Source organism: Condylura cristata, unplaced genomic scaffold (assembly GCF_000260355.1).
Source record: "Condylura cristata isolate star-nosed mole 26May11 unplaced genomic scaffold, ConCri1.0 scaffold00004, whole genome shotgun sequence".
NCBI lineage: Eukaryota > Metazoa > Chordata > Mammalia > Eulipotyphla > Talpidae > Condylura > Condylura cristata.
The window spans coordinates 65758322-65778058 of NW_004567105.1; the positions used below are offsets into that span (position 1 = coordinate 65758322).

Consider the following 19737-nt stretch of genomic DNA (forward strand, 5'->3'; position numbering starts at 1 on the left):
ATAAAAGTCTGTAGTTTTCTTTCTGTAAGTTATACATTTTTAATTTTTTAAAAATGGTTTGTATTTTTGTTCTTTATCAATGCAATTTTTGTATAGTATTTACAATCTTTATTTTATCTAGGAAATTACTAGGCATTAGAACAAAGAGGAAGCACTAGAATTGTGTTTCGATATAATTTTTTAGGTTAATTTATAAGTGCTCAATCAATGTTGAGAAGAGTTTTTCCCTTTTTGTTTGAATTTGCCTGCTACATTTTTAAAATTTTAAAGTTTGTGCATTGCAGTTCAGTTTTTCTGGAGTACAGTTCTACGTGGATTAACATATGTTAGACTATACAAAACAATACCAACATCAAAAGATGATGATGTGCCACTTCATTATTAAGCAAATCAATTCTCACCACCATCTCTGATGTTTTCTCTACTTAACAGTTTTTACCTTTGCCAGAGTGTCATATAAATGGGATAGTAATAATAGTAATCTTTGAGATGGGTTTCTTTCACTTGTAATGTGGTTGAAATTCATCTGTATTGTATGTATCAATAGTTCATTCCTTTTGTATTCCCGAATATTATTCCTTTATGTGAATTTGCCACAATTTTTTGACTATTTTGAATTATGTTGCTGTTGACTTTTATGTGTAAGTTTTTCTGTGGACATGCTTAGAAGTGTGATGGGTAGGTCATATATGGTAAGTGCTGGTTAATATTTTTATGAAATTGTCAAATTATTTTCCAGTGTAAGTATATATCATTTTGCATTCCTACCAGCAATAAATGTAGATTAGTTGCTCCACATACTTATTTTTCATTTTAGTCATTCTTATAATAGTTTCATTTTGACCTTAGTTTTCAATTTTCTAAATTAAATATAAAATAACTAACTTTTCATGCATTCATTTGACATCTGCATATGTTCTCAGATGAAATGCCTGCTTAAATATTTTGTCCACTAAATTTTTTTTCTTAGTATTGACTTTTGAGAGTTCTTTGTATATTGTAGAAACAAATGTTTTCTCACAGTATCTTCTTATACACCGGAGACATTTTAAGTTTGATGAAATTCACCTATTTTTGTATGGAACGTGGTTTTGGTATTTAAGAACTCTTCTAAAGTCAAAGATTTTCTCCTGTTTTGATAATTTCATAGTTTAATATTTTACACTCAATTTTTTATAATACCTTTTTAGATAAAAAAAAGATATGTTTTACAAGGGATAGACTGTTACTGATTTTTTGCATGTGGATATCTAATTAATCCAGCACCCTTTACTGAAAAGATTGAAAGATTGTCCTTTTTTTTAAAAAAAAAAAAAGATTTATTTATTTGTGCATACAGAACTGGGGTATAGGCCAGAGGTGCAGGGGCGGTGAGAGGATTCACCAGAGACAGAGTGGGGAGCAAAACAGGCAGATCGACGAATTACACTGCTGCGGGGAGCAGCGGGCGGTCAGAAGAGGTCTCGCACGCCATGTGGGTCAGCTCTTGGGCAAGCGGGAATAGAACTCACGCAGAAGTGTCTTTAGCCTCTTAATGCTGTGCTTTAGCCTGCTGCGCCATCAGGGAGTACCAAAAAACATTATTCTTTTTTCTAAGTTCCTTGTACTTTTACCATATTTATTTTAAATTTCTCTTTCCCTCATTGTGTGTATGTGAGTGTGTGTGTGAGAGAGAGAGATTGTGTGTGTGTGTGTGTGCATATTATCTACTTGCATACATGATGCTCCTTATTTCTAATTTCTTCACTGGATGTTTCCAAAAAACAAGCACCTCACATATATGTTGAAATTTGATCTCTGTGTGTTCAGGTTTGCTCATTAATTTACATGTAGTTGTGACTTCTAGTTTTAATTATCGCCACACTTCCATTTGGATAGTGAGAGGCAGACTTTGTTTTCTGACTGGCCTTTGTTTTCTGATTTGAACCCAACTTTGTGAGTTTGGGCATACTTCAAATTTTCAAGATATACAGATTATGTAGACTTCCTTTTTAAAACAGGGGTGTTGTTACCAACCTCTAATGACTTATATTCACGTTTAAATGAGATAGTCCATATTAAAAATTTAGTAAAAATAGTAGCTGATATTTGATTTCCTGCCATCTCTTTGGCAATTATAATCTCTTCATTTAGAGAGTTGAGGTCCCATTTATTTATTGTTTTCTCAGAAAAATGTTTAATGTCTTCCACAGGATTTCATCTCTACAATTATTCGTTTACTTGACAGTCCCTCAACTTCCATCAGAGCAAAAGCCTTCCTGGTTCTTTTATATATTTTGATTCATAATCATGAGATGCTCCTGCTTAGCTGCCAAGCAAGGTATGATTTTCTCTGGTTTCACCAAAAACTCCAGTTTGGTATCTGTTTTGTTAGTAGTAATTCTTGGCCTTCACATTTTCCTTGAGTTTTACATTTATTTATTTATTTTTTAAGATTTATTTATTTATGCTTACAGAACTGGGGTACAGGCCAGAGGTGTGGTGGGTGAGAGGATATAGCAGAGACAGAGTGGGGAGCAGAACAGGCTGACTAACGACGAAGCACACTGCTGAGGGGAGCAGCGGGCGGGTCAGGAGAGGTCTGCTTCGCCAGTTGGGTCAGCTCCCTGGTGGGGGATCGAACTCGTGCTGCAGTGCTTCTGAGAGCTTCATAATCCGGCGCTTTAACCCATTGTACCACCAAGGAGAGCCCAAGTTTTACATTTTACTTAGAACTTCATTGGGAAACACTGAGGACTTAGAGAACCAAAAGCAGGGTGGTGGGAATAGCTCGAAATTTTAGATCTGAGGGTAAAATGCAAAACAGGGTTTTAGAATGGACTCTGGCTTGCATCTTTTGAAGGAATTCCTGAACTGGTGCTTTGGTCAGATTTTTCATTATTGAAGGTTTCTAGAGTGAGTAACTGAAAGCCCTGAAGGTACAGACTAGTGAAGTACAGGAAGAGGCAGGCTCAGTCATTTATGAACTGGTCCTGGGTTGGGCAAGCCTTTTATTCTCTGCATTTTACCTCCTTCCTTTAGAAGGAGAAGCTTCCCTGACCTTCACCTAGCCTTTGCTTAGGCGTGACTGGTTGGCAGTGGAGTGACGTGCTAGTCTCAAGGCTCGCTCTCACAGAAGCCTACAAGAGACATTCAGATGCCTCCTGGTCATTAATGCATTCTATTGAAACCCAGAGGAACCTTGAGAATAGGGCTTAATGTCTATTATTTGATTTACTTATTGTAGAACACAGGGGAGGGCATAGATTTGTTGAGATTGACATATATTGTGGATTGACAAACTTTTTGTGTAAATAGAGCAAGTATCTTTGAATTTGTGAGTCAAGAGTCAAATTATGGATCCCATGTAGGTACACTTGACATGATAAAATATATTACTGATATTGTTACTGATAGAATTGAATAATTTTTTTCCCCTAGTACAGATCTACTAATGAGACAAATAGAGATCTTTTTGGGGATAGAAATAACCTTTTGTTTAGTTTGGGGTCAGAGTTAGTGTCCCCATTCATTCAACTGATGCGAATAGTCATGTTAGTGCTAATCTCTGATACAATTTTACATATCTTTGAAAATGTCTTTTTTATACAAATAGGTAGGTATACTGTAATATACTAGCATCAGTCCACGAGGAAGGGATTTTGACCAAGCCTCTTCATGACTTGGAAGGCATCTGTAGACTTCTGTGAGAGCCGTCCTTGAGATTAGCACGTCACTCCACTGCCAGCCAGTCATGCCTCGGTGAAGGCTAGGTGAAGCTCAGGGACTGTCATTCCACATTGTTTTATGTATAGTGTAATTAAATGCTGATGTTTCATATTGTTTGCCCATTTTTTTGGGTGTTTTATATGGGAGGTAAATCCTTCCCCTGTTAGTCTTCTAGGGCCTGAGGCAGAAGTTGTTTTCTTCTGCTCTCATCTGTTTCAGACCCACCACCGACTTCATTGCTTCTCTCCACCTCTCACCAGAATGGCTAATTTAATTTCTCAGTAACTGTTCTTGTATCATTGCTTGGACTCAAAGTCTGGCATCCATGTAGCAACCAGAGTATACCTTACGCAGTGTGGGTCAGCCTCGTTTCTTCCCTGCTCAGACTCTTAATAATATCCTGTCATGCTGAAATAATACTCGTGCTCTTTAGCATGGCCGCCGTTGCCCTCCTCCGTCTCATCCCTGTCCTCCTCCTCGCCCTTGTCTTCTCTGATGGGTACTTGTGCTCACTCCACTCTAGCCATATAATTTTTCTTGTTGCTTTTTGAGCACATTCAACCTGCTGTACTCACACCCAGTCTTTTCTCATTGCTGTTCGTTGTGTCTATAAAGCTCCTCCCCACAGGTGTGCTTGGCTGTCATCCTCAATCACCCAGATTTCCAAATAGTTCAAGGGTTACTATTCCCAGGAGCCATCCCATTGAAAACACTTTTCTCTCTCTCTTTTTTAAAGATGGATTTATTTATGCATACAGAACTGGGGAACAGTCCAGAGGTGTGGTGGGTGGAGGATTCACCAGGGCTGGCAGGACAACTGCATCATATGCGGGCACCCCCTACTCCCCCCAATCAGGGGTTGAACTGGTGCTGAAGCAGCTGCAGCTAGCTTTGTAGTGCTGCGCTTCAACCCACTGTGCCGTCAGGGAGGGCTTTTTTACCCTCAACTTCAGAACTGGAAATATCTAAACCATTCAGACCATTCGAACATTTAGTTTTTCCTGAAATCGCTGTGATTTCTGTGTATCTGAATGAATATTTAGAAACTCTAGTAGTGGTGGTGAGATTGGGCATGAAATGTGTAGATCCTAACACTGACTTCCACTCTGCTCTTGGGAGCAACACAACAGGGTGGGTGGTGGTGGTGGTGATGGTGCCCTAGAAGGTGAGTTTTCACCTTGTGGAAGCGCTAAGGGCGGGTCCCAGTCTTCGTGCAGGGCCAGCATTCCTGTTGTCAGGACTTGTGTTGCAGGACAGAAATGGGGATCAGTCCGTTTGAATCTGTAAGACAACAGGGAGATGACCCATTTTCTTGGCAGGGAAATGACCTCATTTTTTTGCACTTGAAGAAAGCAGCTCCCTTTCACCACCTTCCTCTTCATTGCAACACGTCCTTATCAGGTGCTGAGACGGGGAAGAATTCGCGAGTCAGCAATTGTTGTGGTCCATTGAGAGACGCAGCGCTTGGAGGAGGAAGAATGAGAAAAGCAGGCAGCTCTTACTGAGGCAGAACTAATGGAATACACAGAATTTTAAAAATCTAGTCATGGAAACTTTACGTAGAGGCTGTGGTTTGAAATTCAGGAGAAGAGCCGAAAGAGAACTACCTCTGCTGGGGACAGCATCAGTGCTTTGAAAGGCAGCATGAAAGAACAGATGGAAGCACACAGAGGCCGTCGCATGGACATGGAGAATTCATGGGAAAACCACAGGCAGGATGGTGTGGGGGTCTAGGAGCACTCACCATGCGAAGTGCCAGGAGGAACAGAAGGAGCCGAGGAATAGAAGGACGATTTCTAGCTGAAGCAATGACGGCTGTCATCCTCTGCTAGCTCGTGCTCCCTTCAGATGCTCTATGAAAGTACTGAGTATATGAGCAAGGGGCTGTGAAACTATGCGTAAAGGAAGTGAAAAGTCACAAACCCACAGAGCAGGGGGAAAGATGGCGCAAGCAGACGAGGGGTGTCATCTATCTTTGTTCTGGAATCTGGAAAGCTGGTAGGTGAATGCCTGCTAACTTAGCACATGGGAGATTTCTGAGACCCCCCTCACTGAAAAGGCCTTGCAATCTGATCCCTGCATATCTGGAAAGCTTAAGAAGTGGGAGTGCCAGGTCCATGTGAAGGCAGTGTTGAGAGAGAGTAGTGAGACTCGAAAGGAAGATTGGAGGGAACGCTGCATGGAGATTCAATTTCCAGGCCTCCTCCCCAATCTGGATCACCTGAGATGACTCCTCTTCCACTGCAGCAGGAGACTGGACATGTATTCTGGGCACTACAAACTGGTAAGGCTGTAACTGTAGTGTCTCCAGACACAGAAGAGGGAGATGAGGTGCCTTGTGAAAAATAAGAGGGTTGTGGGAGACTCAGCTTTCTCTCAAGGATGAGGGCCTTCCCTTCCTCCCTGCCGCTTTGCTTTTGACTTGCTGATTGTTGACAGTCTGGCTTGCAGGCCTTAGACCAGAGCTGGAGATTTGGAGACTCATCCTGGGGAAAATGATCCCCAGTAAAAACCCCATGAGGGCTGACATTTGAGTGTTCTACTGCAGCTAGGAAAATCTTGCATAATATTCCTGCAGTGAAAAAACGCTAAGCCCTACACATGCATACAAACTTTCCAACAATACTTGATTTAGTGCATCACATGTGATGTAAATGGACAGCCAAGAATCATCAGATATTCAAGAGGAAGCCTTTACATGGAATGAAGAAACTCAAACTCATCAGCAGATAAAAGTAACTTGTGGTAACAAGGACCAGAGTCTTGAAAGAGTGAACAAAAAGAGGAATGGCCTGTAATATTCAGAGCAAATGCTAAATTTTCCTTATAGAAATACACACTATTATTTCTCATCACAAGACAAACTACACTGAGATAACCACTTCTCATTATATGAACAGTGTCTGAAAACATATTCTTGGTCAGAGTGGAGAAAATGGCACTCTTATGTTGTGGTGGGGATCAAGATACTATGAAGAGGAATTTGACAATATCTAAAAAAATTAAATACACTTTTACTCTTTGGCCTAGCCATCTCACTGCTGGGATACAAGTCTAAATATCACTTAACACTTCTTAACAAGTCAGTGAAATGACAGATGCTTTAAGGTATTATTTGTTATGGTTAAATATCTTGTAACCCAAATACCCATTTGCAGGAGACTGGCTGGTGAATTGTGGGCATCCTTGCATTTTTTTTTTAATTTATAATATAATAGTTTATTTTTAAATCATTTTGTACATTTTTTTTTATCTCAGTTGTAATACCCATGGGTTTCCCATCACCAAGTCACCCATGTGCCATCACCATAGTCCAGTGCATTTCACTTCCCCCAACTGTTTTTGATCCCATTCCCCACTCCACCCCCATAAAATATCTCTGGTATATGGCTGTTCATTATTCTTATTATTTTCTTGCCTGGTCCATTATACTCCTGCTATGAGCGAAACCATCCGGTATTTTTCTTTTTCTTTCTGGTTCATCTCACTAAGCATGATCTTTTCCAGTTCCATCCATGTTGCTGCAAAAGTAATATTCCGTTGTGTATATGTATCACATCTTTTTAATCCAGTCATCTTACGTTTGGGCATTTGGGCCGGTTCCATGTTTTTTCCAGTTGTAAATAAAGCAGCAATAGACATGGGGGTGCACATCCTTGTATTTTTTAATACCTGCTATAAAAAAAATTACCACAAACTCAGTGCCTTAAGACAAGACACATGTGTTAATCCCACGGCTGCCGTGGATCAGGGGACCTGGGCAACATGCAGCTGACTGGTCATTTTTACCAGCTTGAAGTGAAGGAGTCCTCAGCTGAGGGGTCCACCACCAAGCTCACTGACGGTTGGCAGAATCCATGTCTTGGGGCTCTAGGATCGAGTCCCCTTAACCCCACAGGATTTTGCTGAGTCTTGTCCCAGCTCCCAAGGCTGTCCTTCTCTAGTAGAGGTTGACCGGTAAGATGTTTGCTTTCCTCCCAGAGATTAGTTAGAGTACTTCTTACACCTTGTCCCCCTCTGCATTTCTGAAATAGCTTTGACCTCCCACTCCCATCAGTCACAGAAAACTACCCCCTACTCTTTTTTTTTTTTAAAGATTTACTTATTTATGCATACAGAGGTGAAGGGGCGGTGAGAAGCTTCACCAGAGACAGAGTAGGGAGCAGAACAGGCCGATTGATGAAGTACACTGCTGAGGGGAGCAGCAGGTGGGTCAGGAGAGGTCTGCCGCGCCACCACGTGGTTCACCTCCAGGGTGGGGCTCGAACTCAAACGGAAGTGGCTTTAGCTTCTTAGTGCTTCACTTTAACCCGCTGCACCACCAGGGAAGGCTTACCCCCTACTCTTTTTAAAAAATTTCAAGTACTATCTTTTTATATCCTGTTAGTTCTTTGGCAATATAGGATTTCCCCTCACAGGTGTAATCATCGTCAGGTAACCACCACTGAACCCCCTTCCTCCTCTGCCACAGTCCACTGTTCTCTCTCCCAACGCTGTGCTCTCCCTCCTCCCACTCTGGTACCTTAGTTATATGGCCAGATTTCAAGTTGGTCTTAAAGTTTGCCTTTGGCCCTTTGTTTGGTGTCTCTATATGCCACATTTAAGTGACACCATCTGTGATGAGTTTACCTGCACACATACTCGTCTCTCTTTACCTGTCCCTTGCAACCCCAGGAGCAGCTGGAGTTCTGAGCTAACCACAACCCAAACCTTACAATAGGAGCATGTGAGAACCTTAGCTGCACTAGGTACTCTTCCTTGTTTGCTATCTCACCGCCAGCCTTTGGGGACTGCATTGTAACACATTTTCCATGAAGGCAGCTCCCCGTTCTGTCTAACATGACAGGGAGTGAAATGAAGCTGTCAGAAACAGATAAAAATGATACAATAGGTCCTAAATATCTTCCTGTTTCTCCAAATGACTTCATACTTATATTGACATGACAGGTAATAACGTAGTGTTACATGTTTCTAGAATGAGAACCCTTGTAAGTTCATTGTATAGGTTTGCTGTGAGCCTGAAATGTCAGCATCTCCTGAAGGATGAGATTTTCCTAGAGGTTATATCCCCTTGCCCGTACATTGCTATCAGTATGATAATTAGTGAAATTTAAAAGAATCTATTTTGATATTAAAAGAAAGTTTTTTGAAAAGGAATATTTACTCTGTATAATTGACTGTGTGGGAAAAATTATTTTCTCAGCTTACACCATGCAAAAGTCAATTCCAGATGGATTAAAGAATTATGTACCAAAAGAAACTATAAACAGCTGGGAGTTTACATGTCTAAATAGGGGCAAAGAAAGCTTTTGTCATATAAAAATGATGAAAGAAATCATAAAAGAAAATGCTGATGTAAACTAGAAACTTTAATTTCTCTCTAACGCATACATTTATGCTAACAAAACCTTTATTTTTTCACATCACATGTAAGAGTTAACTGTAAGATTCATGAGGAGATGAACAGATACTCAGCCTCATTGGTTAGAATGAAAACCCAATACTGTTTCTGTCCAGAGCTACACTTACAAACAGCAAAATGTGGATATGTAGCATAAGTATGTATCTATAGGATAACTTCTCCCTAAAGATGAAATTACTAGGTTTTTAATTTTGAAGATACTGCCAACTTAGACTTTTTGTGGGATTTGTACCAAGGTATGTTATCATTAGTAGTAGAGTATGGTATGGGTATCCTCAGAGTCTTGATGGAATTCTTTGCTGCCCAACTATCTGAATTTTGGCCATCTAAGGGAAAAAAATGCTATGGTAGAGTATATATTTCTCTTATTATGGGCAAAGTAGAGCATCTGTTTTGCCTTAGCCATTTGTACTTTCTCTCTGTATATTGCTCTTTCTCATTCCCTTTTTAATTTTCTTTTGCTTTGTTGGCTTTTTCTAATCTGTATCTGGAAGCCATTTGTACTTTCTCTCTGTATACTGCTCTTTCTCATTCCCTTTTTAATTTTCTCTTGCTTTGTTGGCTTTTTTTAATCTCTATGTGGGAGTCATCTATGGTGTGTGCGTTCATGTAATATTAGTCTTTTGTAATATGCATTATGAATATTTTCTTCTGACATGGTTGTCTTTTTTTCTTAGCAGTTTTCTTTACATTTATGTTATCTAGCAATATAAATGGCAAATAAACACATACCAGACAGTAGAATTAGGAAAGGTCTTAGAAGAAGCAAGAACCAAGGAGGTGCCGTAGTGAGCTAGGTAAAGCCTATGGCAACATCATCAGTGATGTGTACCTATTCAGAAAATGTTTATTGAACACTTCTTTAATGTCAGGAACTGTCCAGAAGTAGAAAGATATTGTGGTGAACAAATCAGATAAAGTCCTTGCCCTTAGGTATTTTAGGTTTACTGGGATGAAACATCAGATAATCAAAAATGTATTATAAAATTACAGTTGGGTGAGAGCATTAATGCATTCTGTGTTATGAGACAATATCATAGAGGGATTTAATTTAAGGAAGTCAGTAGAAATCATAGTGATTATGATGTACACGAAGTGACTGGCATGGAGGGGAGAGAAGAACTAACTTAGGAGAAAATAGTTGAGTGAGAGAGGCACTATTTTGCTGTTGGGGAGGTATTAAGTCTGAGGGTCAGATAAGATTATTTGACTGGAGGGGAGAGAAAGCAAGGTGAAACAGGATAGGAAGTTGGGGGCAAGTCCTTGTAGGGCTTATGGGTATGATGGGGAGTTTAAAAAACTCCTTTGCTAAGAAGAATAGGTTGCCACTGAAGGGTTATAAACAAAGAGGCAACATGATTGACAAGGTAAGTTTAGATGTAGGAAGCAGAAAAGTTAGAAAGACAGTGCAGAAGCAGATAGAAAAGCTAGGAGGTGGTTGTAGACTTGGAGGAAGCATAGATGCATGGGAATGGAAGTATCTAGGGGTTTGAGCAATACTTAATGTTTGACTTGGAATGGGAAGTGAGAGAATGATGCTATGTACAGTGGGATATCATAATCTGAAATGCAACCAGTTTTGGTGGGGTGATGGTAATATTTACATTGGCTATACAGTTTGAAATGTGTTTGAGACAAAAAATAGCTAATCAGATCAAGTCAGAAGTTGTACATATAGACCAAATTTTGGGCTGCAGGTATGTAATGGAAGGCATTGGTACATAGGTAGTAAATCATATCATTGATGCGGATGAGGCATCCTGGGTCAACCTAGAATGAATCTGGATAAAGTTTAACATTTAGGAGCATAAACCAACAAAAGTAGAAGGAACAACTAGAGAAATGGGAAAAGCATGATATACAAAGTAAAGGGAGTATAGAATGTTGGTTTGTTAAGGTGGGTGAAGGCCAGATAGAATCCCATTATATTTGGTGTCTTGGAGGTTGTCAGTGACCCTAGAGTCAGTCACTGGTTTGAAAGCCAAATTTTGGTGGACTGAGGAACAAGTGAGGGGGCAGTGGATACAGTAATGTAATAGTTTTTCTCTTAAATATTTGAGAAGGGAAGGACAGTTTGTTGCTACAAGAGCATAGAAAGTATTTTGTTAAATGGGAGAGAGTGAATATATCAAAGATAAAATATGTAATTGTCAATTTTAAGCTTCTGAGAAAGTGGTAGGCATGAGATCCAGAGTGCGGCTAGAGTGGAGACAGGTTGCATGTTGTGGTGGGAGCAGGGGGCTGAGATGGGGTGTGCAGTAGGTGTGTATTTGAACTATATAGACTTTCTCTGTGCAGTAGGACACAGGGAGACAATGCTACTCACGAAGAATTTCTTGAAGAGAAGAAAGTTGGGGCTTTGAGGAGAAGAAAAATTGAAATTAGACTGGGGATATGTTGACCAATGAAATATAGTTGGATTGCTGAAACAATCAATATTGATGTCATGTATTTATAATGACGTGAGTCTGCCCCATGTTTTATTTCAATAGCCTTCTCTGAAGATGTATGAATAGTGGTAGATTGTCACATTCATCCAGAGTTCATATAGCTAGAAGGTGTGGGTTACTGTGAGCTGGCTGCTAACTGACCACTCATGGGCAACTGGAATGTATTTGCTATCTACAAATCATAACAGAGCATTCTTTGACTACCTAGCCCATATCATGAGGCAGGCCTGGGGATGCCTCGGTGCTGTTGATCTGATTAAGTGACCATCTCCACGGTGATCTTAGGATAACTCAGGGCCTGTGATAACATCACATGTTTTGCTGACGCAAATGTCTCTTTACATATAGTCACGATGTCCCTTTCCCTGTCCCTTGTAAAACTTTGTCCTCATTCCTATCCCATCCTCCTGACTTTATTCCTCACACCATTGTCACATGATCAGCTTTTACTGGCTCATCTGTAACTTGTTCTGTAACTGGTGAGACTAGACAGGGAGATGTTGGATAGTTCACCTTGAGAAGCAGAAAAGAAGATGAATTTCCATGCCTTTGGTATTTTCTGGTTCTACTCCTTTGATTGGGTTGTAGAACAGGAGCCAGCTAACACAGAAGTTCTTGGGAGTCCTGCTATTCTTTTGGGAGCTTCACGCCACAGTGATGGTATGTTGTGCTTCAGGTCCATGGGAGCTGCAGGTTGGCTGGCTCACCAGCCTGTTCCAACCATTTGTTAACATTTTACAGGGCTGAAGTTTTTGGATTTTACTTACCATGAAATGGTAAGTGCTCATTTTTATCATTTAATCATTATATCAAGAAATTTTGTGCTCTTAGTTAATTTAAGTAGTATCGGTACATTTCTGCTGACACATAACTATGGTCTCTTCATTTTGACTCTTGCTATAATGTGTTTTTAGGGTGTGGAGCTATAGTCGGGGACTAAGAACAGTAGATGCTAGCTGGCTTCTATGTGACTTAAACTTTGATTTGGTTTCACCCCCGTTTTTTTTCTTAATAGCAGAAAAGCAAAAGCATGAATAAATTGACTAAAAAAACCACACATATACTACAAGTATTAAGATTTCAGTATACACATATCTGTGTGTTATGTACAAACTCCCCTCTCTCCACTTTACTCAGGGAGTTGATGGGAAGTTCTCTCTGAGAAGTAAACCTAGGTGGGATGAATGATTATAGCAGATGGATGATGGCAAGAGAGTATATGCAAAGTGATTGCTATGGAGGGGTTTGTGCAGCGTGAATCAATGAGTTCATTCATTTTCCTTTAGAGAATTGAGGGCAGGGGAGGGGAAACTTGGGAAGATGCTCTGGTTGAACCAAGGGGATAAATGTGGGCCTAAAACTTTTTCAACCACACCCTGAGTGGTGGTCCAATTTGTTTCCTAATTCTGGTTTGGAAGCAGGTGGTTCAGAGATTGATGTTTAGTGAATGCCAGTGATTCCAAGAAAAAACCAAATCTATCAAAAGGTGGCTGGCATAAAACTGATCGACAAAAGGACATGTAAAATCTAGATGTTCAGATAGTTGGTTGCTCTCTGTATCACCTGGGGTTGAAATTTTTTCTTTGGATTCATGTACGCAAGGTTTTGAAACAATAGGAATTCCTGTGACTTCCCTGAGGTTCCAAACTAATACTGAAGACCAACAGACGTGCAAAAGATTTGAGGTTCTACTTAAAACCTTTGAAACACCTAGAATCCCCTTGTGTTTGGACACCTGCGTTTGCCTGTCACTCATCCTCTGAAGGATGTGGTTTCTCTTCTGGACCAAAGGCAATCAGGACTTTGTTTTCTAACACAGTGGCAGAGATATTCAAAGTTGCTTTATATTCTCTCTGCATAAATGTTTAGATTTTTCTAAGGCAAAAATGGATGGTGCCTGACAAGCTGCTGTGAATCTAAATGTCAACATGATTGGGATTGTGCCCCTGGAAACACTGGCCTTAGCTATATTTTGGGACAGATGCTATCAGCTGTTTTATCATGAGAGGTAATCTTTTGCACTTTCCTGGATGTAGACTGGTGATGTACATCGAGAGAGACAGCAGAAAGACCACTCCAGGCAAGGAGCAGCAGAGTGGCAATGAGTACTTGTCCAGATGCCTGGACCTCCTCATCCGTCACATCGTGCAGGAGCTGCCACGGATCCTGGGTAAATTGGAATCTCATCCGCAGGCCCCTTCCGGCAAGCCTTTCTGAGACTTGGCTTTGGGGCATTGCCTCTTTTTATTTTTGCTTGTCTCTTAATGCCGGCGAGTACGTTGCACTTTTCCTTGAATGCGCAGTCTCAAGATGTAAATTTGCTCCTCTGTTTTTAATAACTTTTTACTTTTTATTTTTTTAAAGATTTATTTATTCATACAGAGGTGGGGTACAGGCCAGCGATGTGGTGAGAGGATTCACCAGAGACAGAATGGGGTACAGAACAGGCAGATCGACGAAGTACACTGCTGAGGGGAGCAGCGGGCAGGTCAGGAGAGGTCTGCCATGCCATGTGGATCTCCTCCGGGACAGGCGTGGATCGAACTCATGCGGAAGTGGCTTAAGCTGCTTTGTGCTGTGCTCTAACCCGCTGCGCCACCAGGGAGGGCCCTGCTCCTCTGTTTTTATGTTATTTTACATCAAAGTCATGAAGTAGCCTGCAATGAGCAGGCTAAAGGTTACAGTGAAAGGCTATCTGTGGCAAAACTGGCATCTTGGGAATGTAAACAAAAGGAAAGCATTTTGCTTACTGCAAATTGAACTCGGTATTATTTTAGGTAACTTCTCAAAATTTCTGTCTGCATAATTCTGAAGAAAAATATTTTGTCGTCAGGTTAGAGCTAAAAATTTATTTACTCTTAAAAGAATTTAGATGCACAGGCATTACTATTTGATATTAAAGAATTAAAAAAAATGTGTTTGGGCCCTCCCTGGTGGCGCAGCGGGTTAAAGACAGCATAAAGAACTTTGCTTAAGCGACTTCCGCATGAGTTCTATCCCCGCCTGCCCCACCTGCCCCAGAGGAGATCCACATGGTGAGGCAGACCTCTCCTGACCCGCCTGCTGCTCCCCTCAGCAGTGACCTTCGTTGATCTGCCTGTTCTGCTCCCCACTCTGTCTCTGGTGAAGCCTCTCACCGCCCCTGTATCTCTGGCCTGTACCCCAGCTCTGTACAAATAAATAAATCTTAAAAAAAACAAAGTGTTTATTCATCCAGAACTGGGGTACAGGCCAGAGGTGCAGGGGTGGTGAGAGGATTCACCAGAGACAGAGTGGGGAGCAGGACAGGCAGATTGACAAGGCACACTGCTGAGGGAGCAGTGAGCTGGTCAGGTGAGGTCTGCGGTGCCATGTGGATCACCTCCTCCAAGGGCCTGGTATAGAACTTGCACTGAAGCGACTGTGGCTGGCTTGTACTACTGTGCTTTAACCTGCTGTGCCACCAGGGAGGGCCCAGAGTTAAAGAATTTTTATATTGAAGTTAAGAGTTCGAAATTTTCTTAGGTTTGAAAACGTTGAAGTAAAAATGCCTAATAATAATTTGCAATGACTGTTTATTCCAGCTTAAAGAAAATCCCTTATCCCATTGTTATTTACAGGAATAAATACGATCAAAGAAATATGTCCTTTTAGTTAAAATCCCATTCCATGCTTTTCCAGCAGATGTAGCTATTAACCCGAAATGTTTAAAATTTTAAATTTGATCCAACCCATTATGTTAATACACTTGGATGCAGAAATTTATAGTGGTGGATATAAGATTCTGAAGACCACAAAGCAAATTTAATTGTCATTTGACTTATCACCCAATACAAAGTTTTAGGTAGCAATCTCATTTTACTTCCATCTTACTCTATTATTAAAAGAACTGTGATCAATAATCTGTTTACTTACAATATTTAAATCACTTTCTCTTGCTTGTAAAAGTGAAAAGTGGCCCTCCCTGGTGGCGCAGCGGGTTAAAGCACAGCACTGAGAATCTAAAGCCGCTTCCGCATGAGTTCAATTCCCACCTGCCCCGGAGGTGACCACATGGTGCGGCAGACCTCTCCTGGCCCGCCTGCTGCTCCCCTCAGCAGTGTGCTTCGTCGATCTTCCTGTTCTGCTCCCCACTCTGTCTCTGGTGAAGCCTCTCACCACCCCTCAGCCTCTGGCCTGTTCCCCAGTTCTGTATGCACAAATAAATAAAACTTAAAAAAAAAAAAAAAAAAAAAGTGAAAAGTGCTCAGGATCGAGACTTGGGAAGTACTAAGAAATGTGATAAGTACTAAGAAAAGTACTCAGAAAAACCATTTCTAAAACCACTGCTCCAAGAGAACCATTTATAAATTATGTTTAAATTTCTGGATACGTGATCAAGGTTATATCCATGATCTCCCCAGAGGCTACAATTTGCCGTTATAATTTCAATTGTTTGTGAATAAATGACACAGCTTCTGCTCACCTCTTTTCTTTGGATGTTAATTGCTGCAACCACCCTGTTAGTATTCTAGCAGTGACTGTTGTGGTTCCTAAGTGTTTGTGGTCTTTTAACCTCCACATGTGCTTGGGGATGTGCTTTGCAGGTGACATTCTTAATGCCCTGGCTAATGTTTCCGGTCGTAAACACCCATCAACAGTTCAAGTGAAACAGCTGAAGATGTGTCTCCCCCTGATGCCTGTAGTGCTTCATCTCGTCACTTCTCAGGTACTGTTATCCAGAAAAAAAAAATAGGGTCAAATGTGACTCCCCTTTTGTAAAACTAGAGCTGAGAAATGTCAACTCAGACAAAATATTTTTACTTTTCCCCTCCGTATACATGGCTTTCAGGATTTAATCTGTGGAAACTCTCATCACACAGGTATTTCGACCTCAAGTTGTAACAGAAGAGTTCCTTTTCAGTTATGGAACGATTCTTGTGAGTAACACTGAATTTTTCACCTTCCTAATAAAAATATGGCTGTCTCTACCGTTTGTGGGATTCAGTGTCAGAATGTGGTAATTTAAAAATCCTTGTGGTATTTATTTGTCTCTAGGGAAGTGACCTTTTTATATTTTTATCTGTTGACTGTAATAAAATTTGACATTTGGAGAAAAATACATTCTCTCCTGATAATGCATTTTATTCAGAGACTGCTTTAAGCAAGGTAAATAAGGCCATAGAAGACCCTTTCATAGATTTTGGTATTGAACATCATGAAAAAATTAAAATAATAAAGCTGGAGAAGTAGAATTCTGGGAATATATTATCACTAGTTCCCATGCCTTACATCATCCAGTTATGCGCATTGTGCCTCTTTCTGATGGCCTATCTCTAAAGCTCAATTTTAACATTTCCTTTAATTTAATTTTGATGAGATAGCAGTGTAAAACAAACCACAATACTATCTTTCACTGCCATTTTTGCTCATAAAAAGTGGTCTTTTTGTTTAGGTTGTACCGCCTGAATTATCTTTTTCCCATGCCTAGAGTGGTTACAGTATATGTTGTTGATAAAATGGGCAGCTGTACAAAGAAAACCTTGATATTGATAATAAACACAGGGCTGAGATTTTCAAATTGTCATGGAGGCACCTGGTTGAAATGAAGTAAACATTTCAATTTAACTGTGAGTTTGGAATAAAAAGAAGTGAGAATCTTGTTTTCTAAATGGTTCATCATTTTGAAGTATGAATGTTGAGTGGAGGTCCTTGAATTTTAGTAAGCCATGTATTTCAGCAGTGCTTTGGGGCGGGGGGAATCTTTTTGAACTCAACTTCAAATCATTTTTATTTTAGTACCTTGCATCCTGAAAATTCTGCAAAGTACATCATTTTGGCCAGACCTTCATGAATCTTCAGATTTTTTAAAATTCTGTTTACCATCTTCTTTAATTGAGTAATTTTAAGTACAATGTGGCATCATTAAAAAAAAAAAGAACATTTCAATATGACTGTAATTCTACTACATTGATATACCAAAGCCTGGAAATAGTAAATTTACTTCTGTAGCCCACCTTGAAATATTTTGATACAGTTTTTGTTTTGTTTTGTTAACTTATATTTTTCCTCATGCATAGTCTCTTTCTCTGCCTACATTATCTGATTATATTTTAGGCTTTTAAGGAATTACCCAGTGTCTCCAATATAAAAGTTTTTATGGAATTTCAGAATTACTTGTTTGTATTTTAGGAGAACTCATCTCTATGTAACAGTACACTCAGAAACCAGGGAAGAAGCCACACCGTGGAAGGACTTCCTTACCTTCTCCCGCACTGCTGTTACCCGTTAGAGGCAGGGGGCAATCTATAGGGTTTTCTTAATGTGAACATTTTTAGAGAATAGAAAATAACTTGTTAGGTTATTTTATTTAGGAAAGATAATGATGATTATGAAACATCTAGCAGGCTATTTTCTTGCTAATGTCACTAAAGTACAGGGACTTTAAGTCAGTAAAAAGGGAAAAGGTCTTTTGATCCTCCAGGGGCCTTTCTAGTTTGAATCATGACCAATCCCAGGATTTTTTTCATTATGCCCTTACTGCATTTGTTATTGGGCCTGAGCTGTGTGTTCGTATTTCTCATACTCAATGTTGACGGCACTGGTAGCTTCTTACTAAAAGGAGACACGTTTTGACTGAAAGTAAGAACAGCTTATGGCTGATGCATAATCTGGCAGAAGATGCTACCACCACCATTGAGGTTCAGCGCCCCGAAGTTTCAGTGGTGCTACAGCACATGTTCATCTGACAATCAGTCCTTTAGAAATTTATAGTCTAGCTTAGCATACTAAAAACAAAAAAGACTTCTTTTAAATTTTGCTTACGTGAAGGCTTCCTAAACTTATTTGAAAGGTGTTTGTTTGGTTTTGGATCTATCCATAGAATGATGATTCTGCGAAACACTCCAAAACAGGGTGTCTTCTGTCTTGGTAGCATAAAGAAGCAGCCCATCCATATGGATGAACTTAGCATTGTGTTTTGAAGTCTTTTTGGTCTATCTGGAGATGATTATTTTTAGCATTTTTCATGATGCATCAAGCATAATAGTTCCTGTATTAGGGCAGAACTATTATCCTTTTATATTTTAAAAATGTCTTAATTTGAGGTATTCAAGCACAGTCCAACCTTAGGACTTAGACTGAGCAGCAGGAAGCTGCTGCTAAGAACTTCTTGGTTTTCTGCTAAAATAGTTCTACAGGAGCTGCTAGCCTGCATCTGGATGGGGATGGTGTGACCTCCCCTCATCAGGCGACTTCCGAAGGGGCAGACTGGAGGGGGTACTGAGGCAGTGGTTCCCACTGGCTTAGTTTTCATACTGGCACCAGGACAAGGTTTGCCTGTTTTACCTATAGACTTGAATTTATTGCTTTTGGTAGAAAAATTAGGAATACATCTGATATATGAAGGCATGATTATAGGAATTAACTTTTTTGCAAACCTTTTTTCACCCAAAAAAGTTCTGGTTTCATAGTTTAAAGGAAGGCTAGTATTTTGGAAATGATTTAGCAGGGCTCTTATAAACCATGGTATCCTTTCAGAGGTTGCAAGCACCAGAGTACTATCAATACATTGCTGAAATTGTTTTCATAAACAGTGTGTCATCATACCTATCTCTCTGCCCAGTAAAAAAATTATCTGGGGATATTATTACAATGAAGCATCTGGGATAATGTTATGTGGAAAATCTGTGATGAATATCACAGTTCTTTTGGGCCTCATTGTAGTTGGGAAACAGAAATAATGGCATGAAGAAAATATGTTCAAGAACTCATGATGTACATTAACCTAATATTTGCTGTATTTGTTGTGTTCTTTTGAAAATGCTCTTGATTAGTGAGCTGGGGAAGAAGACTTGGTTGTATTTGTTCTTCAGTTCTGAACTTGTTTGTTCGTAAAAGTGCAGTGGCTCTGTGGTGGTTATAGTTTTTGTACAAAAGGCATTACAATTCACATCTTTCAATAGTAGACAAACAAGAAAAGATAAAATCCTTCTGATAGATTTTTACACAAGAATAGAACTGTAATTGCCATTATTAATAAAATTTCACTTGTCCGGGGCATTGAGATTAATTTTTAAAGGAAAAGATACCTTTTTGCCCTCTGCAGATTTTTACTTAAGTGATGATTTGCTGATAGGTTTTGACTTCAGTAGTAGATACAGCAGCAAAAGTGTGCACATATTTATATTTTCATCCATC

At 39.9% G+C, this 19737-nt stretch overlaps 1 protein-coding gene across 1 annotated transcript in view; it reads left to right on the plus strand.

The window, feature by feature from the left end:
• The window catches only part of ULK4 (unc-51 like kinase 4), a 350684-nt gene that overhangs the window by 85459 nt on the left and 245488 nt on the right, over positions 1-19737 (plus strand). The window contains exons 22-25 of the mRNA XM_012735176.1: positions 2193-2320; positions 13617-13750; positions 16146-16267; positions 16422-16478. Coding sequence (XP_012590630.1) covers positions 2193-2320; positions 13617-13750; positions 16146-16267; positions 16422-16478 — 441 coding nt within the window. The remainder of the gene's footprint in view (positions 1-2192; positions 2321-13616; positions 13751-16145; positions 16268-16421; positions 16479-19737) is intronic.